This window comes from Corylus avellana, chromosome 9 (assembly GCF_965113065.1).
Source record: "Corylus avellana chromosome 9, dhCorAvel1.hap1.2, whole genome shotgun sequence".
Lineage (NCBI taxonomy): Eukaryota > Viridiplantae > Streptophyta > Magnoliopsida > Fagales > Betulaceae > Corylus > Corylus avellana.
This window is the reverse complement of record NC_142498.1, coordinates 4,107,702-4,133,268: the sequence shown is the minus strand read 5'-3', so window position 1 is coordinate 4,133,268 and position 25,567 is coordinate 4,107,702. Positions and strand designations below refer to the sequence as shown.

General features: G+C 33.7%; 3 protein-coding genes and 1 non-coding gene across 5 annotated transcripts; 1 reads left to right on the top strand and 3 right to left on the bottom strand.

Moving 5' to 3' along the window:
- The first annotated feature begins 6,145 nt into the window (after positions 1 to 6,145).
- TRNAG-UCC (transfer RNA glycine (anticodon UCC)) lies at positions 6,146 to 6,217 on the top strand. The gene has a single exon. It is a non-coding gene; the product is annotated as a tRNA-Gly (tRNA).
- A 2,983-nt stretch (positions 6,218 to 9,200) lies between these two features.
- Positions 9,201 to 11,603, bottom strand: LOC132190681 (HXXXD-type acyl-transferase family protein). The gene is made up of 2 exons (XM_059605722.2): positions 11,178 to 11,603; positions 9,201 to 10,127 (listed from the first exon to the last, which is right to left on the bottom strand). Exons 1-2 carry the CDS (start codon positions 11,601 to 11,603, stop codon positions 9,201 to 9,203), a joined length of 1,353 nt encoding a protein of 450 aa, XP_059461705.2.
- Positions 11,604 to 13,406: 1,803 nt separating this feature from the next.
- On the bottom strand, positions 13,407 to 18,016 carry LOC132189430 (ATPase, F0/V0 complex, subunit C protein). Its single transcript, XM_059604171.2, has 4 exons — positions 17,683 to 18,016; positions 17,524 to 17,601; positions 13,855 to 14,025; positions 13,407 to 13,748 (listed from the first exon to the last, which is right to left on the bottom strand). The coding sequence occupies exons 1-4, from the start codon at positions 17,811 to 17,813 to the stop codon at positions 13,580 to 13,582; spliced, it is 549 nt and encodes a 182-aa protein (XP_059460154.1). The 5' UTR covers positions 17,814 to 18,016; the 3' UTR covers positions 13,407 to 13,579.
- Positions 18,017 to 20,894: 2,878 nt separating this feature from the next.
- Positions 20,895 to 24,512, bottom strand: LOC132190671 (FAD/NAD(P)-binding oxidoreductase family protein). Of its 2 annotated transcripts, none has more exons than XM_088510519.1 (4): positions 24,092 to 24,512; positions 23,235 to 23,610; positions 22,431 to 22,641; positions 20,895 to 21,635 (listed from the first exon to the last, which is right to left on the bottom strand). In XM_088510519.1, exons 1-4 carry the CDS (start codon positions 24,342 to 24,344, stop codon positions 21,135 to 21,137), a joined length of 1,341 nt encoding a protein of 446 aa, XP_088366645.1. In that variant the 5' UTR covers positions 24,345 to 24,512; the 3' UTR covers positions 20,895 to 21,134. The 2 variants fall into 2 exon arrangements, with proteins under 2 accessions (XP_088366645.1, XP_059461692.2); XM_059605709.2 differs by having other exon boundaries at positions 23,235 to 23,539; positions 24,099 to 24,511.
- Between the last annotated feature and the right edge of the window lie 1,055 nt (positions 24,513 to 25,567).

Genomic DNA, 25,567 nt, shown 5'->3' with positions numbered 1-25,567 from the left:
GATTTGGTTTAAGTCACTTTTTATCTAAGAAATCGAAATCCAAAATGCGCCCTAAGAAAGATAAAACTTTACTTATTCCCTTCAATCTATCACGAGTTTGTAATGCTAATCTTAAATTATTAAAATTATCAAAAGTTGCAATATGGGTATTTCATTTTTCAGCCCGTTTTAGTTTTACCCTTACCATTAGGGTTTTGTGCTAACTTGAGCCGCTCAAGTGAAATGTCTCTTATACATCTGTAAAATTAATTCTTAATTAAAAATAAAAATAAAAAAAAATAAAAAATAAAAAAGACAATTGAAAAACTGCATTTTTTTAAAAAATAATAAAAATAAAAATAAGAGTATTTTGGTCATCTTGACATCCTCCGTTAAAATTTTATAAATACTTATATTTTAGTTTTGATAATTCGAGGTCAAAGTTGCAAAAGTGTTGATGGATGATAGTCGGTGATCATCACGTGTATGACTTTGTTATCAGATGGTTTTCTTTTTAGAAAGGAAAATAGAGATTGCTAAGTCTAATTAATTTGAGGTTGATGCAGGGAATCCATGACAGCAATGTCATGGCATCATGTATTACTTGAGGATCGACAAACTTCTGACAAGCATTTTCTCAATTTTCTTATTAAGAGTTGGTATATAGTCTTTATAATTGACTATTGTTTACTTCATCCCATCTTCACAAGGAAATTAATTATTATTATTTCTCAAGATCCACCATAAAATACAAACCAATCTCAACTAAAGCTTCAAGATCATCAACATCAATTTAAAAATAAATAAATAAAAAAGAAAGAGAAGGAAAATTTTACTAGTTATGAACAGTGATGAAAATTTTATTCCTCTATGCGTTTGCATGTGTTTATGTAAAATAATAAAAACAAAAAACAAAAAATGATAAGTTTGGTAATTTTTTCGCCGTCTTTCAATTATTTGCTCCCAAAAAAAGAACAAGAAAGAAAAATGAAAGACATATCGGATATCTAAGACCGCCACTTTAAAGCTTTCATGTAAATAAAACTTTATAAATCAGCTAAAGGTAATCGAAACCTCAAATAGCATACAAAACTTCACTTCGCTGATTGCCATATAAAGCAAATATAGAGATAAGACAAACAGTAACCACTACACTAGACCCGCTAGAAAAATAAAAGAGTTTTATTACCTCCTCCTATAATGGATATTCTTGTTTTCTCTCTCTTTGGCGGCTAGATTGAACAAACCCTCATTAAACCTTACTATTTAAATTAATAGGTTAAATACTTTATTAGTACCTGAGTTTGCACATTTTTATTTTTTTTTACCTAAGGTTCAAATCCTATCATAAATGGTATATGACTTATGGGAAAAGACCAACTTAGTACATTTGTTAGATTCTGTTACACGTGTCATCACATAGAGCTGGCACGTGTCCTAAAAAATTAAAAATAATTAAAAATCAAAATAAAAAATAGGATAAATATATTATATGTCCCTAAGTCAACCTGTCAAAACGAAAAAAATTCCTAGGTTTTTTCTTTTCGAATTTTACTCCCTAGGTTAATCGAAATGCCAATAAAATTCCAACCGTCAGATTTTTGTAACTCCTGTTAATCCCAATCAAAATGCACTATTTTGCCACGTCAGCATAATAATTTTTTATTAATTTAATTTAAAAATTAAATTAAATTAAAAACAAAAAACAAAAAAACAAAACAAAACAAAACAAAATTGAATGAGTGCCTAGCGGTGGTTTGGGGTTTGGGCAAACCACCCAAACCCCAAGGGTGGTTTGCCCACCACTAGGGTGGCTTGCGGCCACCCCATAAGGGTTGGGGGTGGGCCGGGTGGCCAAGGGTGGCAACCCCACCACTGGCTACCCCTTTAATTTTTTTTAAAAAAATTAAATTGATAAAAATTTATTATGCTGACATGGTAAAATTGTGTGTTTTAATTTGGACTAACGGGCGTTACAAAAATCTAACTGTAAAAATAATAAAAAAATAAAATAAAAAAATAAAAAACCTATGAATTTTTTAGTTTTGGCGGATTGACTCACGGACTTATAATATATTTACCCTAAAAAAATAATTAAAAAAAAAAAACTAAACCTAAAAAAAAAAAAAAACAAAAATTGAAAATTATGGGGGTGGTTCAGCCACCCCCAGAGGCCATGGGGTGGCTTCGGCCACCCTAAGCCGGCCGCAGGGAGTGGCTGAAGCCACCCCCATGGCATCTAGGCCATCCCCATAAATTTTCAATTTTTTTTTTTTTTAGGTTTAGTTTTTTTATTAATTATTTTGGAGAAAGTCCACATAACCCCCTCAAACTACCACTCAATTGATAATGTCCCCCCAAAACTTTCAATTATGACGATGTTCCCCCCAATGACGAAATTACCCTTAGTAAAACTAAAACTAAAACTTTTAGAAAAAACCTAAAACTAACAAACAAAAAAAAAAAATCCAAACGTTGGCCAATTTTATTTTTATTTTTTTAAATCAATTTTATAAGAAAAAAATTAAAAAAATTTCTATTTTTTTATATAAAAATTGATAATTTTCGTTTTTTTATTTATTTTTATTTTTGTTTTATAATTTTATTTAAATAAAAATTTACGTTTAAAAAAAATAAATTTTCGTTTAATAAAATGAAATTTTTTGTTTTTTAAAACTAAATAAAAAAATAGTTTTTTTTTTTAAATAAAAATTTCCGTTTTAAAAAAAAAATAAAAATTTTTGTTTTAAAAAAAATTGTTTTTTTGAAAAATATTATTTTTAAATGAAATTTTTTTGTTTTTTAAAAAAATCATTTTTTTTTAATTTATAGGGGTATTTTTGTCTTATTGAGAAATCTATAGGAGCATTTTTGTCTTATTGCTAGTCTTGTGGGTGACATTGACAATGTTTTTATAGTTTAGAGGGGACATTGTCACAATTGAAAGTTTGGGGGGGACATTGTCAATTGAGTGGTAGTTTGAAGGTGGTACGTGGACTTTACCCAATTATTTTTAATAATTTTTTTAGGACACGTAGCATTTCGTTGGTTTGTGCTAAAGCAACCTAACGAAGGTATTAAGTTGATCTTTTTTTGTAAGTCAGATACCATTTATGTTAGGATTTGAACCCCAGGTGGTAAAAAATAAAAATTGTAAACTCAAGTACTAATAAAGTATTTAACCCTTAATCATTAAACCTTACTGCTTATCTTAATTTTAATTTCATATTAAGTCATAAGTCATAACTGTATATAAAAATTACATAATCCATAAAATCATCTTAAAATAAAACCTTCATTTCGAATACAAAAACTTTTTAGTTTTGCTATAATCGTGTAAAAAATAAATATTTAAAATTAAAGATGTTTGACACAAAAGTAGACTTTTCATATGAAAGTGAACATTTGACAGTTCACATTATAAAAGTTAATATTTTTATGAGAGTATTTTTAAAAAAAAATTGGGTTGCCGGAAACCCCCCTAAAGACTGATATAGGTTCGTCCGGCAACCCCCCTAAAGACTGATATAGGTACTAACAACCAACATAGTAGTCTGATATCATAAGAAATTACTCAAACTTACTTGTAAAGGAAAAGTTTGTAAGACATCCTATGGTGAAGCAAGGTCATATATGAATATATGATATACATGAAATGCATAAACCCATCGTAAAATCAAGTGGATCTGTTCCCATGTGTACAAAATCCCCATGTATCCGGGGAAGATCTGTCGGTCCACAGTCAACGACTCTATTTTTCTAATTTTTAATATTTTCTTACACGTATTTTAGTACATGCATCGACGTGGGGGGTTTCCTTGCCTCCAAATAAATCGGCTGCAGTATAATGCATGATTCACTTTATTACTTTATTTGATCAGTATCAGTTATCTTTTCTTTTTCCTTTTTTAAATATTAAACAACTCCAAAATATCTTTAATCATTTTATTATTATATTATTAAGGAAAATATTCCTCTCCTCCCAGCATTTTCAACTGACATGGCATGCTCACTTTATACTTAATTTTTTTTCCCCCTTTTTAATTAAGAATGATTTGAGGGTGAATTAATTAAACCCTGCGTCGCGTTCCTACGAAAATGATCCTCTTCATTTCGCTCATTCTATGTCCTAAATTTTATTTTATTTTATTTAATGATATCACATGGTAAATATGTTATTAGGTTATTTAAAAATTGAAAAAATTCTTGTTGGCTTTTCCTGCTTTCAAAAAGGTGCACCTAACATATTTGCAACTTGGATTAAATTAGAAAATTGTAGTGAACTAAATGAGACATGGTCATAATCAATCAGCTAAATTTTTCTAAAATTAATAATTTTTTCAGTGTTAAATTACTACATAGAAAATAGTAAATTTAATCATTTAGTTAATAATTGAACAATTTTCCTCATGTTTGGGCTCAAGTTCTAATTTAATAGGTGGAGTTCAACACGTAGAATATTTAAATTAAAATTTGAGGTGAATGACATAGACAAGGTTCATAACTCAAAACCTCTGTTCTGGTACCATGTCGAATTGTTACTTATTCCAAAATTTTAAGTTAATAAAAAAATAGGGAAACTTCCACCCTAAAAGTTGCAATGTCCACCCTAAAAGTTCAAAACCTCTTAATTTATTGTATCAAACTTTTAATTTTTTCAATGTTCCCTTTCATTAGGATTTTCCATTAAATATTAAAAAAAAAAAAATCAAAAATACCCCCCTCCCCTTTTTTTTAGAAAAAATATTTAAAGTGAAAATTGAGGCATGGGTATTTTTGCAAATACCCTTAAATTTGAACCAACGCCTTAATCTTTGCAATTTTTTTTTTCTCTTTTTTTTTTCCTAAAACAAATGGGGATATTTTAGAAAAAGTTAACGGAGTGGTGAAATTGCAAACAATCAAAAAATAAATACACTAAATTTAGAGAAATTGAACTTTAAAGAGAACATTGCAAAAGTGATGACAATTTAGAGTTGTAAAGTAAAGTTTTTCCTAAAAAAAAAAAAATGATAAATTTGATCATTTAATCAATAATTTTAACATTAAACCTTCAAATTATCATGAAATCATAGATAAAATGATCAGCCATGTGCTTAGAAAGCATCCGGATCATAGATAAAACATTGTTGGCATACAATGATACAATTGCTCGGATCCAAAAGGTTGTGGAGGGAATCTTGAATGAAGGGAAACACGGTATTTTAGGAACTATACCTAATTTTCTTGTTTTATCCTGTTGTATTTTGTCAATATTGACGTCATTGAAGAATTGCTGATGTCATGATAGTAGGAGATTTCTCAAAGCTTTGGAACCATTTTTGTTTGAGCATATATATAAATATACATTCCATGGTAAAACAAAACTTATATGATTATATATACCAACTGCCATTCAGATTGCAGCAACTAGTCATATAACAATATAATGTACTAAGTTGTCATGGAAGAGTAATTAAGGTTTTTTAAATTAGGAATGACAGAGGCAAGAATAAAACTAGGACTGTGCACCGGCTCTGTTAGGGTCAAAACCAGTTCTTTTGGCTTCCGTCTTCATTAGCGTTGGAAGAGTCGAAAAGCCTGTGACTTTACCTCTTCAATTTTATTATTATTATTATTATTATTATTATATGGGTGACATGTGCCATAATTTAGACGAAAGTTGGGTTCAGGAACTTACTTGTTATTTATTGTATGACATTGTGTGCTCTTAGTAAATTTTTATTTTGCAATGAGTTTATTGCAAATTGGTGTAACTATAGAGTGCTTTTGTATTTTTTCTAAATAAGTAAATTAAAAAAGTAGGTTCGAAAAAAGTAAAAAATATAAAAGACTTTCTCACATCGACTTTGGCTCTCACTTTTGTTAGAAACTTGAACTTAAACCCAGCCCAGTCTTCGCCTCCCAATGAAAGTCGACTCGCACAGATCAGAAGCAGGTCGATTATGGGTCGATGATTGGAATACCAAAACTTTGCACACACCTTATGAAAGGACAATGTTAGCCTTTGTTCGCTTTGAAAGAAATGGGTTTGATATTGTATTTAGTACCTGTTAAGGCTGGTAATTGTTCTATTTCATTAAGCAATGTCAAGTACCATTGGAAATGAATTCCATGAAATCTTACAAGCATTCTTATAAAAATAATTCTTAGCGTCTACACAAAAGCGTTTGTAGTCCAACGGTTAGGATAATTGCCTTCCAAGCAATAGACCCGGGTTCGACTCCCGGCAGACGCATACGTATTCTTTTCTGTTTTTCGCTTTTCGCCTATTGTGCTAGTTAACGGCTCTTATTTTAGTTACAGTTTTCAGTGGGTGAGAACAAGAAAATGGGTTTTCTTTTCCATAATAATCTTAAACCACCAAAAAAATATATCATTATATTAATAAGGATCTGATAAAAAAAAATATATCATAATATTAATAAATTTTATTCCATAATGATTATGATTTTATCTTCTTCTTTTTTTTTTAATTATTTTTATCATTTGGAACATTGACAATTTTTCGCAGTTTAGAGATGAGAGAAGAGGACATTGTGAATTGAGTAGTAATTTGAGGTGAATATATAAACTTTTTCTTAAAAAAAATCAAAAGAAAAAACATGTAACCTTAACGGGTGTGAAATAGATGCGAATAGTAGAATTACGATTTGAAAGATATTAAGATTTTTGTTCACGAGCTCACCTCAGATAAAAATAAAGAATATTTTTTAGGAACACTATTATGTTTATTCATTTTTTTTATTGAATATAACCATGCTTGAAAATTTGAAATACATTGAATGCGATCTGCATGCAGGTGGTGCACTAGGAAGGTTGTATCAGAGATTGGATGGGGGAAAGACGGTGAACTTTGGAACAACATATATGTCTCGGAATCTTGAAGTAAAAGATACCACAATCAAACCTTTAAGAAATGCAGGCAATTTTGGAACAATCTTAATCCATCTGTCTATTGGTCTACCAACAAGATTAAAGTTGTGAGGTTCCTTTCAAAGCTGGAAGACACAAAATTAAGTAATATTGGTTGCTTGGAACAAGTCCCCTTCTTGTATATACGTTCACTTGTGTCACTTTCTAGAGGGCATTTGATCCAAACTAATAAAACATAAGTCAAAGAAAAAAAAAAAAATTGTATTTAGGGAGATTGACATTTCATGGAATCTTTAAGTGAAACAATAATATAGCACGTAGGGATATTATTCAACCCAAAAGTTTAAGCTCATTGCCACTTATCACACTTGTAACATCTTTTTAATGTGAGACTCAAATCTTTTTAGACTTACAAGTGCATACTCAACAATGCATATACTATAACATCTCAGTCTCATATTGAGAAGAGATGAGTAACTCACGTAAAGTTAATAGTTTATAAGAAATAATTATGACTGTTAAGTTTCACATTGTCTAGTTATTAGGTGAAACTGAATTTTACAATAAATTATAAAGAAGTTCAGGACTAGTCATTTTAGGTTAGCCTGACAATTTTGAGATGACCCGCGAACCCGACACGAAATTACCGAATTTGAGTTTACCCTTAACGGGTTTGGGTGACCTGTTTATTTTGCTCTTGGCGGGTCAACCTGCAGGTGATTCGCCAGACACATTTATTTATTTATTTATTTATTTTATTTTTTATTTTTTACCCTTAATAGGTTTGGGTCATATACAGGTCAATTGACCCATTAATGTTGATAAACGAGTCATTTGACCCGTTTATGACCCAACTCATCACTTTCTTTTCTTTTCTTTTTCTTTTTTTTTTTATTTTTTTATTTTTTTTTATAAAAAAAATCACTTTCTAAGCTAAATAGGTTAAGCGGGTCGTGTCGGGTGACCCGTGAAATTGTTGTGTCATGTCCGGGTTTGGTTGGGCCAACCCGTTAGTTAAACGGGTCGTGTTTGGGTTTATCCTAAACGGGTCGCGGGTCATTATGGGTCAACCTGCCTACCCGTTTTACCACCTCTAATTTTAGGATTATAGTGCAGATGTGACTAGTATTTTCCTCTGCATCATTATATATACGCTCGTCTCTTTTATTTTTCAAGACCATATCTTTATTATTATTATTATTATTGTTATTATTATTATTATTATTTTGAAAGTGATGGCTTGATTATCTAGGGTGAAGTAAAACAGCACGCGGCGTGTATGGCGCGCCAGAGCAAATTTTTATTTAAATTTTTAATTTTTAATTTGCCGCGTGCTGTGTATCACGATCCGATTATCTAAACAACTTTTTTTTTTATTATTATTATTATTGCAACTGAAATAGACATAATGGTAGGTGAAAACTAAAAGTTGATAACCCATTATTAAACCTTTTCACTTTCTAAAAGAAATTATTTTCCTTTCCAAAACAAGAAGACTAATTGGACCCCAAAAAACAAAAACAAAGACAAGAAGACTACATGGTTTGGTGGTGCAGTTTTCATTGCTCTCACGGCTTGTCTACAACTACAACACAAAATGCTTATATCATGAAAACAACAGATTCCACATGGCTAATAATGCTTTCCTTATTTTATTGCTTAAAATATTATTAAAACTAACCAAAATTGTCTTCACTTGTGTCTTCATGGAGTGTTAAAATCCTCAAGTGTTACTCTTTATATTGTTGGTCAAGGTTCACAACAAGGACGGAGTCAGCTTTGAATTTGGAGGGATCTAAGGCAAAAAAAATTTTAGAGAGGGATCAATTGGCAAAAAATACTTTAAATATTTTTTTTTCCTTCAATTTTTTTTTTCTTGTAATTTTGGGGGGACCAAGGCCACTGCCGGTTCCCCCCCTAAATCCGTCTCTGAAGGTTCAAATCCTCCGTCAATCTCTAGTGTTCGAGGCTTATCTATGTGTTAGCATAATATAATCATCGTGTTGTATTTACAAAGGTTTTTTTTTTTTTTCTTTATTATTTGAAAGAAAAATACTTCTTTACATTATAGAGTTCATTTCACGTACATTTCTATTGAGTTAGCATGTTCTATCCACTATTACTTAAAAAGAAAAACACTAATAATGAATAGAGCATGCCAACTCAACGGAGATGAACAGGAGAATGTAAAGAAGTGTTTTGTTTCTTTTATCAGAATTTTTTTTTTAAAAAAAAATAGATACATTATTTTAACATAGTAATAATTCATAAAGAGGCACATGTACACGCTAATTTCACCAAATTCATATTATTTAGGGGGGGAAATTATTACAACCCCTTGCATATCAAGCATAGTTTTTATTCTCTCCCATCAAAATGGTAGGAGAAAATTGCAAAATGAGTTCATCTTCACACAGTTTAACCGCCTCATCCTCCGGAAGCGTAACCATAACCACCCTCCCGAACGGACCCTCTCTGGCCGGAGCCGGAAAAATAAAAACTTGCCCTATTCCAAACACTGGCTCAACATAATAAGAAACACGAATCGGTTCAAATTCCTCAACAAATTTGATTGAATATGGATCCACCGCCTCCAAGCTTGAACAAATTAGATCATTATTCATCAATGGAGGTGATTGACTATCATCATGATCAAGCCACTCGATCAAATCCATCACTCCCTCACTGTCCATTTTTGCCACAACTTCTCCTACAGCATTAGCAGCTTGTGATAATTCATGTTCCCTCAAATCCTCTGAATTGACCTTATTATAAACCATGCAATTCCCAAAAAACCCTCTATCTAACCCCAAAGCTTTTCTTGTATCCATACAAATGGACATGCTTACAAGCCCATTTCTCAAGCCTTTCACTTTGCTGACGCAGACCCAGAAAAGCCCGGCAAGGGCCTCGAAGGGTGATGGGCCGAGCTTGTTGGATGCAGAGGTTGGTTGGGCCAGGCCCATGCAGGCATTCACCATGTGGTGGGAAAATGCTAGAGCTACAGTTGTGTGTTTTGCATGTGTGAAAGCAGTGGAATTTTGGATTAAGAATTTGTAATGGTCGATTAAGGCAGTGTAGGGCTTGTGATTGGGAATTTTGTTGCCGGGCCTTCGTGGAGGCAATGGGTGGAAGTGAGGTGGAGCACGCATTTTATGGGCCAAGGTTGTGTCGGCCCAGGCCTTGAAGAACACGGTGGCGCAAGTGGGATCAGCAAGCAGATGAGTGCAGCTCAGGCCGATTGCAAGCCCACCTCCTTCAAATTCAGTTATCTGGAATTTGTTGGTAATCATGCAAAACATGTCAAGGGAGGATATATGGAATGAATGGACAAAGTTTTCTTTTAAAGTGGGTCGGAGGAATTTTTTATAATTCGGAGTATTAATCTAACATTTGCCTTTTGAGTGTATTATTTTTACGTGCAGTTTCAATAGGACTTATGAGAATCACATGCTCTAAGGATAAACATCAGCTTAATAGACTGAATTTAAAAAATTTTATCCAACCTAATTAGGAAGAAAACTTTATTGATATGGAATTAGCCCTACACTTGAGTCCATTGTATATAGATGAGAACAAGATCCTTCCCATTTCACTTGAAATTGAGATGAGCCATTTCATGGTCAAGATTTTATTTTGTTATATCTAATAATGTATATGAAATTATTTACCACGCATATACCGTTAAATGCAACAATAACATGAAATCTTGGCTATTAAATTACTCATTTTCATTTTAAGTGGAATGAAGAGGATTCTTGTTTAGAGAGACGTCGATATCATTTATTATGGGGTCACATATCTCAAAATTGTTTGGGTAACTTCATTTTAGACCTCTGAATTACCACGTGATTTGAAAAGCCATCCAAACTTCAAAACCTCTCAATTTGGATTTCTGAACTTTCAATTGCATTCAATTTGAACCATTCCGTCAAATTAGCCGCTAACTTCCATGATTTACCCCTAAAAAGACCAAAATATCCTTGATTTAAAAAAAAAAAAAACACTTTATTTATTTTTATTTTTTTAATTTGGAATTAAGGGTAAATTTAGAATTTTATAAAAAATTCAGAGGTATAAAACGTCATTGTCTCACTTTTAACGTTTAAAATCTAATGGAGGGGTTTAAATTGATTGCAATTAAAAATTTAGGGGTCTAAATTGAGAGATTTTAAAGTTGGAAGGGGTTTTTTCAAATCGCTTGGTAATTCAGAGGCATAAAGTGAAGTTATCCCAAATTGTTTTAATAGAAAATTAAAACCTAGATAAAATTCAAAAAATATCCTTACTTTTATCCATAAAGGAAGAAATAATACAGCTACCTGGGCATAAAATGTAGACCAAAAGTATGGCTTGGAGTGCATGTCTTCCCAATGCACAAGCTTAAGCTCCTTCTCCCTATCAACACTATGTAGCCACTCCTCCACACTCCCCTTGGCCCTTGCTTCCACCATTCGCACTCCGGCGTCGTTGCACTTTATCATCCAATGCCCTTCATCGTTCTTTATTAGCCGTCCGGTCACTATTGGGAAATGCGTAAGCATTTCCGACATAGACTCTCTAAGCCTTTTGGTGATCTCACCTGCCTCTCCCTCTCCCCTTCCCCTTCCCCACCGGTAGTAGTACACCATCCTAGCTTGGTTTTTCTCCATTCGGTGACCGAGGACTGACAGGTGATAGTGTTTCCCCGGTTCGACAGGTTTGCCGCTCACCACAGTTCGCTTGCAAATATACATAACCTCCGCCATTGAAGTGTCTATGGTGGTGGTGGGATGGTTTTGGTTTTCTATAGAAGAGAAAATTTATAGTAGAGTGATGCTCAAGGACTTGCATGGGTACCAAAAACAACTACCCTTCAACAGTTTTGAGGAAAACAAGGTTGTCATGAGATGTGAAGCTGTTGGGTTTTCCGTTTACGTTTCTTCATGGAAAACTTACCAGAATGCCTTGTTCCAATATCTATTGAGATCATCTTTGTGGGGAAAAAAATATAGTGGAAAAAACTAGAAATTTTATTGAAGTGAGAGCAGTTTATCTCAACACAAATTAATTTTAACAAGCAATCAAAAGTATTTCCAAGAACCAAAAATGCAGCCCAAGATTGAAATAAGGAGCAATATAATTGAACACCAATTCTTAATATCCGTATTAACAATGGCCGAAAGAACAAGAATACTAATTGGTTGGTGGTGGAGTTTCATTGCTTTCGATCACGGCTTGTCTACAACATGCTTATAGCATGAAAACAACAGATCTCGTATGGATAATAATGCTTTCCTTATTTTATTGCTTAAAATATTATTAAAACTGACCAAAATTGTCTTCGCTTGTGTGTTCATGGACTGATATAATCCTTTAGTCTTTATATTGTTGGTCTAGGTTCAAATCCTCTTGAGTGTCTTTGGTGTTTGAGGTTTATCTATGCGTTAGCATAATATAATTCTCATGTTGTATTTAAAGGTTTTTTTTTTTTTTTCTTTATTTAGATTCTAACGTTCATCTCGCATACATTTCGGCTGAGTTAGCATGCTTCATCCACTATTATTATTTTTTTTTTCTTTTAAAAAAAGAAGAAGCAAATAATGAATGGAGTATGCCAACTTAACTGAGATGAACATCATAATGTAAAAGAAGCATTTTTCTATTTGAAATTTTTTTAAAAAAAATTGATACATTAATCTAACATGGTAATAATTCATAAAGAGGCACATGTACTGATGTACATGATCGTTTTCACCAAATTCGTATTATTATGGGGGGTATATTAGTATTACAACCCCTTGCATATCAAGCTTAATTTTTATTTATTTTTTTTTTTTTCACTCCCATCAAAATGGTAGGAGAGAATTGCAAAATGAGTTCATCTTCACACAGCTTAACCGCCTCCTCCTCCGGAAGCGTAACCATAACCACCCTCCTAAATGGACATGCTTATAAGCCCATTTCTCAAGCCTTTCATTTTGCTGACGCAAGACTCAGAAAAGCCCGGCGAGGGCCTCAAAGGGTGATGGGCCGAGCTTGTTGGTGCCTAGGTTGTTTAGGCCAGGCCCATGCAGACGGAGAGAAAATGCTAGCTAGAGCTATAGTTGTGTGTTTTGCATGTGTGAATGCAGTGGAATTTTTGATTAAGAATTTGAGGAAAAGGGTCCATTTCACTTGTATGGATTAAGAATTTTGGATCTAGAATTTGAGGAAAATGCTAGAGCTAGTTAGAGTGATGCTCAAGGGTCCATTTCACTTGTGACTTGTATGGGTACCAAAAGCAACCACCGTGTAACAGTTTTGAGGAAAACGAGGTAGCCATGACCTGTGAAGCTATTGGGTTTTCCGTTTACGTTTCTTCATGGAAAACTTACCAGAATGCCTTATTCTCAGCACTGACTACAATATCTATTGAGATCATCTTTGTGGGGAAAAAAATATATATACCGGAAAAACTAGCTTCACTTTTCGAAAGGAAAAGAATCTGGGAGTCGATTTCAGAGCAGTTTATTGTAGTGAGGGCAGTTTATCACAACACAAATTTTAACAAGCAGTCAAAAACATTTCCAAGAACAAAAAATGCAGCCCAAGATTGAAATAAAGGGGCAATATATCTGAACACCAATTCTTAATATCCGTATTAACAATGGCCGAAAGAACAAGATACAGAATATGTTTACCATACATTAGACATCGTACTGCGTTTATCCAAGCCGTCATGTTCCGATGAGAACAGAAATTACTATGCTTTTGCAGGCCATGAGGCTTGAGCTGACATAATTATTCCCACTATCACTCCGAACAAACCAAGGGCACTGCCAAAGATTTCAATCACAAGAATCTTCACAAAAAGAGTGGAGTTTTGAGCATCAGACAATGCGCAACTGCTTCCAATGATTCCCACACACAACCTGTTGCCAAAAGAAGAATCACAGGAAATGTAAGAGAAAGGCAGAAAAATATTCTCAATATTAATTAGGAGAATTCATTGGCAGATGTTAAAGATAGGATATGAACCCGCAGACAAGATTCGCAAAGCCCACAATAATCCCAGATGCAAAGATAGCATATCCTGCCCGGAGAGACTCGGGTTCATAAATCTGTGATTTTGGAACACTCTCTAACTTTGTTTGTAGAATAATTGCAACGATAACGCCATAAATAGCAACAGCTTCACAAAAGATAACACTGAAATAGAAAAAGATTGGAGCCATCAGCACATAATCATCACAGGGTTATGCCCCAACATAATAAATAGTAGTGGTTTGGAAGTTTAGCTAGAAAGAGTGCTTTGCCGGTCCACTGAACATATCAGAAAAAAACAAATTCAATTCAAGGAATCATCATTGGTAAAAAAGCAATTCCCACATCAAATTATGTAGATAATTTGCATCAATGCGGAACGCGTACTGGTAACTCAACTTTACAGCTAGAACTTGCCTTGAATTTGAACTCCATGGAGGGAAGATTGGACCATATATGATAGTTCATAACGCACGCCAAGGTGGAGTTCTATTTAGGGTGTTTATCTACTCCAAGTAATAATGAGCACAAAGGAATAACTGTCTACTCTCTCTCACACTCGCGCACACACACATACGAGCATGCAGACATAAACAATCAAGGTTCATTCTTACTTTGTGATAGTTGTTGTCCGATTGGGCTCACGCCCATTTATCACACCCATTTCAGCCACTTAAAAAAAAAGTGCAAGTAAGAGTACTGCTACTGGTACAAAGTTCTGTGCCATGGATAGATGGTGACCAATTAGGCAACCAAAGAACTATGCAAACACAGTGTGGGAGAGAAGATAGAGCCCTGGATATAGTTGATTCCTCAATAAATGAGTCATATGTTTCCCATGAAGCCTTGAGATGCATTTAAGTTGAGCTCCTATGTGTGCAAGAAGATGCAATGGATCAACCAACTGTCAGCCAGTTCCTCTCATGCTGATTAGTGAAGCAACTACTCTTCCTTCTCCTAAACAGCTTGCTTTCATTTTCAGAAGACCGTCCAATTTGACTCTGTAGTAGGTGGAGGACCTTATTCTATAAATGAGGTGACAATAACTCATTTTAAATGTACATGTTCTGGTATTTACTGTTTTCCATTGCATAGAAAAATGTAATTTATTCTTCCTTTTCAGTTATTACTATTGCTAATACTGTTACTAATAGTCTGCACTGGATAAATGTATGAGCTACTAATATTTCCAAGTAGGTCCAAGCACCCTGACTTGGCCGCTTATCAAAATATTCAGAAATTGAGGCTCCTGCTACCTCTCTAGTTAATACATCCAATTCATTCAACAAAATAGTTCAGCTCCTCTGTGTTAAGTGTACATAATATTGTCTCATTTTATTTGAAACACATGAATTAAAAACGTTAAACTTTCCTGGTTTTACATCAATACAAGAAGCTTACTTTTGGTCACGTCGCTCATATTTTGATGCCTTACATTGATAACCATTGATCAATGGTCATCTCCAGCATTTGAAAACAAACACATACAAGTTATAGTCAACTGGTCAAAGGCATCAATCATCATCATAAATGGACCCCAAGCATGTGTAGCTTTTGTTGACCAGCTGCTTAGTAAAATACATTGTAAGATATACACTTGTAAGATATTAACTAGAGAGGTAGTTGCTGTGTATTTCTAATTATAAAGAAATAGAAGATCCTTGTCAAATTAATATGGGCTATTTTCTTAATATTTTAGTTAATGTACTTTTTACTGATAGAACTTTAAAACTTACTTTAGGAAGAAAAAAAAATCATTTGAAACCGTGTAGTTAAGCATAAAAATATATACAATACATAAAAAAAAATTGATTACTTATAAAAATAAAAAATAAAAAAGACCTCAAAAATGTTGACACATTATACTACTTTGTTTTTTTTCCTCTGGTGAATCTCTATTTTATATGTTTTTACTGCCTCGAAAAATTATTTGAAATCAAAGGACCACAAAACGACGAGATAAAATGCTGAATTAGAGTTGTATGCCACCTGTATGTAAATTTAATCAACTACTTTTTGAAAGAAGGGAACTGATTCAAAAACAATTTGATCATAACCACAAAAACGTATTAGAACTTATCATTTTGAAGTAATTAGTAAAAACGAGAGAGAGACAAAGAAAAAAGGATTAACCTGGTCCTATCATAGGTTCATTTAGTAGGCAAAAGTCAGTTTAACTTCCCAATAGTAGGCAGAGAGGGTTTACCTTCACAAGCCATAATGCACCACAAGTCATTTTACACACACACATAAGAGCATGCAGACATAAACAATCAAGGTTCGTTCTTAATTTGTGAAGGTTGTTGTACGATTTGGCTCCTATGTAGGAATTATTTTTTATAAGTAAATGGGCATTGTTCTCTAGCATACTTTGAGAGACTGCTAGAGACCCCCTCTAAGTTAAAACAAAAAGAGCGTCTAATGAATTTACATTACTTGTCAAAAAACATTAAACAAAAAGATTAAAAAAAAAAAGTTTTTTATTATAAGTAAAACAAAAGATAAAAGTATTAGAACTCTAAGCTACTTTGTCATAATTTCAGGTTTCATGTTGAAACAAACGCTTTTCTTTTTCCTTCATGTAAAATTTACACGGATTGCAAAGAGAATTTTCACTAAAACTAGACATATAAAAATTATCTTCAAGGACACTCTACCCCCTATGCTTAAAGATTTTTATGCATGGTAAACCCTAGAGAAAAACCAAGATAATGAGCACATACACCTCAAGCCACCCATGGATAAGAGAAAGCTAACATCATTCTCACCATAATCTTTCCAAAATCTTCTTAATTTTTCTTCTAAATCGCCTTTGATTTTGATTTCTCAGTTAATTCTACTATGAGAATTGCTGGATTTGGGAAAGTGAATTCACAAAATAAGGAATTTTGTGAAACAGATAAATACCTCTTTAAGTATGAAAACAGATGACATCCCTAAGCACAAAAAAGAAACACTAATTGGGACACCTGCCATGATCAAAAACTTATTTACCACAAATGAATTCTCTGCCACCAACCCACTAAATATTAGGTCAATGAGCAAGTTCATACTCCATAAAACATACAGATGTAACACATATTTACCAACAGATTTTGATTATAGAACGATAATCAAAACAGTTGGGCTTATTGCATCTCTATTAGCAAATGACAAACTGAGAGCAGAGGAACTTGCAATAATAAATAGAAACTAAACAAGTAACTGTTAGGGAGATTAACTTCTTGGGGAGTCTTTCCAGTAAGATTATAATATAACATACCGGAATACCACTCGATTCAGAAACTTAAAATAGCTGGTTTGGATCTAATTATGTTATATTAACCGCTCACACTTATAATATCTTCAATATTGGATTTAATTATTTTTTACTCAACACGTGTATATTCAAAACTAAAAATAAACAAGTGAGTTTTCTTATCAATTCCAAATCAAATTTAGTCAAATTTAACTAAAGATTAACATCTAGTAAATACTTAACACTTCCACAACCCCACTTGTAAACAACCATGAAGTCGAATTCATCAAAAGTAAATGACCACATTTCTACGAAAATTACTGTAGTAATCCAAAATCGATCAAAAGGTATACAAAGAAAACTCAAAACATTCACATTTCGAAAATTTCAAAAAAATTAGAAGAGAAAAGATAGGGTTTTGTTACCTAATTAGATTCTTGGAAGTAATACGAGGAGCTTTGATTGCAGCACCGATCAAACTGCTTCCGGTTATGTAAATACCCCTAACAAGTCCACGTAATTACAGATAAGTTTTCAGAGATCGAAAATTTGTTAAAAAAATAAAAATAGAAGATGAAAGGTACCAGGCGGCGCCGAGGACGGAGACGCCTATGGCAACGGCGATTCCGATGGCGGAGAAGGTGTAGGGAGAGATCTGGACCAGCGCGCGGGCCCACGAGCTCGCTTCTCTGGCTATTATTACTGAGCCTGACATGGTTCGATCTGTTGGTGATTGCTCTCAGATTTGGAGGTTTTCGTACTGATTGATCTGAGAGAAAGAGAGTGAGAGAGTTTAGAGATTTGTGAAATCTGAACTCCGATTCCTGAATCGTATTGTTCTTCTGTTTCACAGTCGCGGGGGAGGAAAAAAGGAAAAATAAAAGAAAATACAAGGCTCTGATTGTTAGTTTATTTTCGATGGTTTTTTTTTTTTTTTTTTTTGTCGTTTTTGTTTTGATGGAGCATTCATTTACAGACATAAAGGTAATAAAGTAAGTTTGCTAAAGGTATTTAAAAGAGTAAAGTCACGTAAACCTCTCAAACTACCACTAAATTGACAATGTCTCATAAATTTTTAATTGTTATCTCATAAACTATCAAAACATTATCAATATCCCCAAGACTAACAATAAGACAAAAATTCCTTTATAAATTTCTCAATAAGACAAAAATACCCCTATATATTAAAAAAAAAAATTGATTTTTTTTTTAAAAAATGAAAATTATTAATTTAAAAATAAATTTTTTTAAAACGAAAATTTTTAAATTTTTTTTAACGGAAATTTTTTTTAAAAAAAAAAAAACGATTTTTTTTATTTTGTTTTAAAAAACGAAAATTTTTATTTTTTACACTAAAATTTTTATTTTTTTTAACGTAAATTTTTATTTGAAAAAAATTTTAAAACAAAAATTAAAAAAAAAAAAAAAAAAAAAAAAACGAAAATTATTGAAAATTTTATAAAAGGATTTTTTTTTTTTTTTTTGGTTAGTTTTAGGTTTTTTCTAGAAGTTTTATACTAAGGGTAATTTCATCATTTAGAAGAGCATTGACAATTTTTTGTAGTTTTGAGAACATTGTCATAATCGAAAGTTTGAAGAGATATTGTCAATTGGGTGGTAATTTAAGAGAGGTATATGGACTTTCCCCTATTTAAAAATAAAGTTGTGAAATCTCATGTGAATAAGGTATTTAACCTTTTTTTTTTTTTTTTTCATACTATCCATCTCTTTATTTTTCTTATTTATTCTTATAACATGTGAAGAACCAAAATTGCATAGGTAAATGACCAAAGCCTAATTCCTAGCATATTAGCTTGCATTAAATAACGAAGTGATATATGGACAGCATAACTAGAGTTTTAGGTGTGGAGATGAAATTAAGAAATAAAAAACAAAATATTTGGGGAACATTTTGAAGCTTGCTTAAATCAACAAATGTCTTCTCCTCTTGCATGATGTCTCTTGGGCCGTTTTCGTCATGCCTCCCGCCGTCGTCCCGGATTCATCTAAACTTGGCCCAAATGTGTCTAGATCTAGATTGAATCTGTTATGATATGGCATGTGCACGCCCTGCTATCTCATCTCCGTCTATACTCGTCCTTCTACCACCACAAGTGAGCCTCACGTGCCACCTTGTTGCTGCTGGTTTTTGGATTTTAGTTTCTATTATGATGTTTGTTTTTATTTTTTGTTATTATCTTGTTTTATGGATTATAGTCTCCCTATCTCGTGTTTGTATGTTATTGCAGAGACTTTTGTAACTGGAGTTCATTCCTCCTCTTCGACAACTTTTAATTGGAAAACGGCAGTGCCTCCCTTTCAACAACTTCCTTCCCGTGGTGGTTGCTGCTTTCAAGTGAGTCAATTTCTTGGCCTTCTTCAGAAAACTACATTGTGTGGCTCTTTTCTTAACTTGTCCAAGATATAGAAAATCATGCCATTTTTTGGCCATTTTCTATTTACTATTCTTAATTTTGGCATTGTGGGTTTGTTGTCGGAGAGTTTACCCTCTCTTGATTTTTTGTTTCCTTGTGTCTCTTTTTCCTTTTGATTATATATATATATATATATATATATATATATATATATATATAAAGGGAGAGGAATGCAAACACAGTGCACAATGGTGTCAAAAGAAAAAAAGGGCATTAATTTGATAGAGAAGTTCACATACTTGGACAAAAGGAGGAAACTTCGTTTGCAAGTACTACCTCTACCACATTGTCCCGATATATGCAATTTGAATGGTTGCAATTTGTCTGATCACTAAGAACTTTTAAATGGGAAGGAATATGTAGGGTTTAAGGTAATTCTATCATCTTGAAGGAAAAAGAAAAATAAATTCAATTGCTCTTGAAATTCAGCTTGTATTCCTCTAATTCTCATGAAACCAATGTACAAGGGATGAGATTCAGCAATCACCTTCACTTAGGAAATCCATGTGAGCCTTTTGTTTGGAAGCTCATAAAGCACACTGTGAGGGCAGAGCCAAAATCAAAGCAGGAGCATTTCCCAAGTTAATATTACACCTTCAGAGTCTTTGTTGGTTTCCAAATTCTCATTTTCTAGCGGGGAAAGAAATGAAAAATAAATAATATTATAAAAATTATGACTTGTAATTTTTGATACAATCTGCAAACTCGACACGAACTCAACACGAAATTAGCAGTTTAAGGTTGAGGGATCTAACCTGTTTAATTAAATAGGTCAAATTAAATTTGACCTATATAGTCTTAGAGGAATGTTATTTAATAGACTCATGTACAACTGTCTTACATGACAACAAAAAAAAGTCTTTAGATTAGCACTTGTTAAAAAATAAAAATAAAAACAGATGCGGATCCAAGAGTTTTACTGCCATGTTATCCAATTGTATGGCAGTTGTACAAGAGTTTACTTTATAAAATTACTCTAAAGTCTTAAATTCGTGACTCGATACGATCCGAACCTGACACGTGGATACAAATTATCACCCCTAATAAAAAGAATATTGTCACAGCATACTACGAAATCATGAGGCTTAACTAACACTATCAAAGAAGGGACCCTGGTTATTCCACCAGTTGATGAAGAAGTACCCTAATCATATTAGGAACCTGTCTTCTTTTTTTTATTCTTTTTTTGTTCTATGCATGTTAGTGACGTGGGTCATTTCATACTGTTCACCCACTAAATGATTTGCATGATAACAACCAGAGTTCAGCCTTACTGTGAACATTATAAGTCGCTGCTGACCAAAAAAGCATTAAAGCATTTAACACAAAAAGGAGACTGACTGAAATAATAGTGGAGAGAATTATTCCAACTGCTAAGCATGGCAGGATAAATTCTATTGTATATTTTTCAGAATCAGGGCTTTCTGTTTAGCCTACAAATAGTTGTGACTATACAAATATAGTGATCCAGCTAAAAACTGGATTTCATATAAATAAAGCTAAGAAGACAAGGATGAGAGAAAAATTCCAAGGACAATAACGAAAAGCTCTTTTTAGTTGCAGAGTATATGCTATCATTGGCAAGTAAACAGAGAAAACCATCATAGCAACAGCAAAGGAACATAGTCAAAGAAAGGCATATTCTTCTGTCGTAGCTCTTGAAAATCCTCTAATCTAGCACTCTTCGGATCAAAAGGGTCACGATCAGGAAGAACTAAACCTTGTTTTATGCGACCCATTTTCCTAGCATGCAGAACTTGCTTGGAAACAACTGGAAGCCGAATGGACTGATACTCTCTTAGAGCTGATTGTAGATTTTCTGCTCCCCACTTTGCAAGGCATTTGCCTAAAACTGCTGCGTCCAACACTGACATGTTTGTGCTTCTCAGGCCGTGAGGAGTCGTGGGATGAGCCGCGTCCCCAACTAAGACCACATTGTCCCAAAAGATTTGTTCCAAGGGATCACTATCATATATGAAATTTAAAAAGGGACCCTCTGTTTCTTTCATGACTCTCACCAACTCAGGAACCCAAACTTTCTCTGCATTTCGAAGCATGTCCTGGACCATCTCACTGCTTACTTTCATGGTTGCTGAGTTTCTCTATATTTGTTTTAAAGTTAATATAATCAGCTCTAGTTGACAGCACCAAAAAGTCTCAAATCAGAAGAAATTTTCCATTGTGATTTGATAGGTCAACCATATATCTATGCTCGGTTTCTGACTCATTCGAGTATGGGTTAAAAAGAAAGCTATCAAGCTACTATGTCATGGATGAACATCAACTTTAAGAACTATTTAAACCAGGTGTCCTTTCTGTACCTAAATGAATACTTGCCCTTACCCACAAATATAGAACTTGAAAACATTTTCGGCTTGTATACATCTAATTTTAAGGAAGCCACTAATTTATAGACCATGTTCTAAAGAGTGCTTTGTTTCAACAAAAACCATATCATCAATCTTCTTTCACTAAATACAAAGGAAATTAGCAGTTAGTCTAGAATAGGATATAATATGTGGGATGAGAGTAAGCAAATCAGAACGAGAATTGTTGCTAAAAGATTCAAATTGATGAGTGAAAACATGGAGCTATGTAGCAGATGAAGTCTACCGGAAAAGGTCCTTGGAAGATAGAAGGGCTGACTTGAGTTGTAATGCTGAACTTTTAAATTGTAAATGGAAGCTTTAGCGGTTGTCATTTAGTTGAAAACACAGAGGTATGGAAGTTTTGTTTAGTTCCTGCAGAATGATTGTTGTGTTCTGCAGAATGTTTTTTTTTGGTTGTTAGCAACTGGTTTTAACCGGTGATCCAGTTGCTATACTGGAGTGTTTGTAAACATTAAGTTTTCTTTTAGTAAAAATCTCATTCATCTAAAAAAGAGAATAAGCAATCACCTGTAGTTTGGGCTCGGGTTGGTTGACATACCAAATCCAATTGAGCCTTTTGTTCTGAAGCTCATAAAGCACAGTGTGAGTGCCAGAACCTAAGTCAAAGTACAAGCATTTCCCCAGTTCAGGATATGCCCGGCGGATGCCCATGACAGTTTCCGAATTCTCTTTTCCTGAAAAATCAAAAACCCCTCTCCATGCATAGTAACCCGAATACCTATAGAGGAATATTTTTGATACAAAATAAAATCAACACAAGAAATAAATAGAGAATAGAGGAACATGAGGAATTTAATGTGTGGCTACATATAAAGCCCCAAAGAATACAAATTTATTATTCAATTGATATCTTTTTGTGTATTACAATAAAATTTTATAGAAAATGTACTGTAACAAATGCTATAGGTGGGGTTGGGATTTCGTTCCCTAAACTATTAAACTACCAATTATCCCAAAAGCTTAAGCTTATAGGAAGAGATAAATTTAATCACTTAATCATTACTTTAATACCCCCCTCACGTGTGGGCTCAAACTCCATTTTAATAGGTGAGACCCAACACATGAAATATTTAATTTAAATGGGGGGTGATTTAACGGAGTCAAAGTTCGATCACAGAACCTTTGGCTCTGATACCATGTTAAATCACCAATTATCTCAAAAGCTTAAGCTTATAGGAAGAAATTAATTTAATCACTTAATCATTACTTTAACATAAATAATATTCTCGACAAACTTCAAATTCAAAAGCAATAAATCAAGAAAAACAAACAGTAAATTAAACAAATTTGGACTCAAAGTTAGTTACAAACCTCAGTTTAAAGTCGGAGAAAAAACTCTGGCGGATAGAAGAGAGGCTCCCATCGGCTGCAACAAGTAAATTTCCAACTATTTCGATTGTCTCATCAGTTTGTAGAACCTTAGCCTTAACCTTAACAGATGTCTTATCATCAGAAACACAAAAGGAGTGGAAAAGATGACCCCAGAAAAATATGTTTGAGGGCAATGCGTTGAAAAGAAGACCATGGAGATCAGTCCATAGTGCTGCTCTAAAATTGAAATTCTCATCTCTTGTCAGTGTCCAGCTGACCTTCTTCTCACAATCTGTTGCTTGGTTCTGTTTGCAAACGAACACCCATAATGGTAATGTAGATATGCTATACACCACACCAACATTCCACAAATATCCCATTATTTTTTTTTAACAAGGCCTAATCCAAGGACTTCTACACCATGCCATGACAGCATAGTAAAATATTTATAGGATATTAGTATGGCATATAATATTTGATTACAATCGCCCATAAATAAATAAAGAATATTTGATATCAACATAATTATGGAATATACAGACAATATTATATATCTATCACTTACAACATTTAATTGAAATTGAGTATAAACTATCCCAAAATCTCTGTTATAATGCCATGTTAAATAAAAAAAAATTAAGAATTTAATTTAATTAATACTTTTTAACACTTCACATATCACAACAATTACATTCATATTATTTTCCACAGTTGCGAGAAAGCTAGCTGAACTTGGATTTTGAACACAGCGAAGTCTTTTAAATTTTCGAAAATTGTTAAGAGTGTGAGCATTGTTACAAAATTTGAGGTAAAAGAAATAAATAGTTTTTTTTTTTTTTTTTTTTATGGGGGCTATGGTTGTACCAGATCGACTGTGAGGGGCAAGGTGGAGTTGAGGAGAAGCTCGGGTTGTTGGAGCCACGACTGGATGAGTGTCTGAGCCAGAGGATCGAGTCCGAGTCCGGCGCCGGTGGGGCTTCCGGTGACGGGTGCGCACGATTTCTCAAGCACAACAACGTCCCACCCAGCTGAAATGAGCGCGTGTGCGCATGACACTCCGGCTATGCTCCCTCCCACCACCACTGCTTTTGGCTTTTCCTTCTCGCTCATCTCTCTCTCTCTCTCTCTTATTTGGAGGAATCTATGGCTTCTGGAACTGAAAGAAGTAGTTAATTTCTGGACAAAGAAGAAGCTGAAGGGAATTGAAAGTTAACTGCCACGTGGTGTACATGTTTTTTTTTTTTTTTCCTAATCAAATAAGAAAATTGTGAGGAGGGAAAATCCTTCCTATGCTTGATCCCAAAGGAAAAGAGAGTGTGTGATGCTAAAACTCCTATTTGTGTACATGTTGATAAGCGTTGAATATGTTCTCTACCATTTAAAACTATGATGTAAATGTGTGTTTTGCACCTTTTAAATAGAAAACAGACATTTAAGTTTGTGATACCAAAAAATAATATAATTTTTCATACTAAAATTATTTTCTTCTGTCCTCAAGAGGGATCCGGCTCCTCTCTTGGACTGGAAATGTCTCCAGTTAGTGGTCAGGATGGCGCTAGGAAAAATTCTAAGGCCATCATGGTGTCACGTGTCTCACCCATTTAAATATAATAAAATATTATTTTTTATTTCAAAAATAAATAAAAATTAAAATAATATAATAATGTTTTTTTTTTTATATATGGCCCTTGAGGTGGCTACTTGGCCACCCCTTGCCCTTGGGGGTGGCCTGGCCAAACAATTTTTAATTTTTTTTTTGGCCCTTGCCACCCCCGAGGGTCACCGTTTGGCTTGGGGGTGGCCGAACGGCCAAACCCATTTTTTTCAAAACCCTTGGGGTGGCCGATCCACCCCTAAGGATAACAGGGTGGCTTTGGCCACCCCCAATCGGCACCAAGAAATGGTCGAGCGGCCACCTCAGGCCAAATAGTGGCCCTTGGGGGTGGCTGGACCACCCCCAAGGGCCATATAAAAAAAAATTAAAAAAATAAAAACAAAAAAATTAAAAAAAGTTGTTTTGGCCCTTGGGTGTGGATCGTCCACCCCCAAGGGCCATGAGGGTGACTTCGGCCACCCTCAACCGGCCCCAAAGGGTGGCCGTTTGACCACCCCAAGCCAAACGACGGCCCTTGGGGGGCCACCCCCAAGGGCCATATAAAAAAAATATACATATTATATTATTTCAGTTTTTATTTATTTTTAAAATAAAAAATAATAGTTTATTATATTTAAATGGGTGGGACACGTGGCATCAAATAAAAAATAATAGTTTATTATATTTAAATGGGTGGGACACGTGGCATCAAGATGGCCCTAGGATTTTTCCTAGGACC

Coding starts and splice junctions, on each gene's coding strand:
- LOC132190681 (XM_059605722.2), bottom strand. CDS start 11,603: ATGGCGGAGGTTATGTATATTTGCAAGCGAACTGTGGTGAGCGGCAAA. Junction 10,128..11,177: donor GGTCTACATTTTATGCCCAG/GTAGCTGTATTA, acceptor AACAAATTCCAG/ATAACTGAATTTGAAGGAGG.
- LOC132189430 (XM_059604171.2), bottom strand. CDS start 17,813: ATGTCAGGCTCAGTAATAATAGCCAGAGAAGCGAGCTCGTGGGCCCGC. Junction 14,026..17,523: donor ACTTCCAAGAATCTAATTAG/GTAACAAAACCC, acceptor TTTCTATTTCAG/TGTTATCTTTTGTGAAGCTG. Junction 13,749..13,854: donor TTTGCGAATCTTGTCTGCGG/GTTCATATCCTA, acceptor TTTTGGCAACAG/GTTGTGTGTGGGAATCATTG.
- LOC132190671 (XM_088510519.1), bottom strand. CDS start 24,344: ATGAGCGAGAAGGAAAAGCCAAAAGCAGTGGTGGTGGGAGGGAGCATA. Junction 23,611..24,091: donor CACAGTCGATCTGGTACAAC/CATAGCCCCCAT, acceptor AAAAAATAATGG/GATATTTGTGGAATGTTGGT. Junction 21,636..22,430: donor AACCCGAGCCCAAACTACAG/GTGATTGCTTAT, acceptor AAACAAATATAG/AGAAACTCAGCAACCATGAA.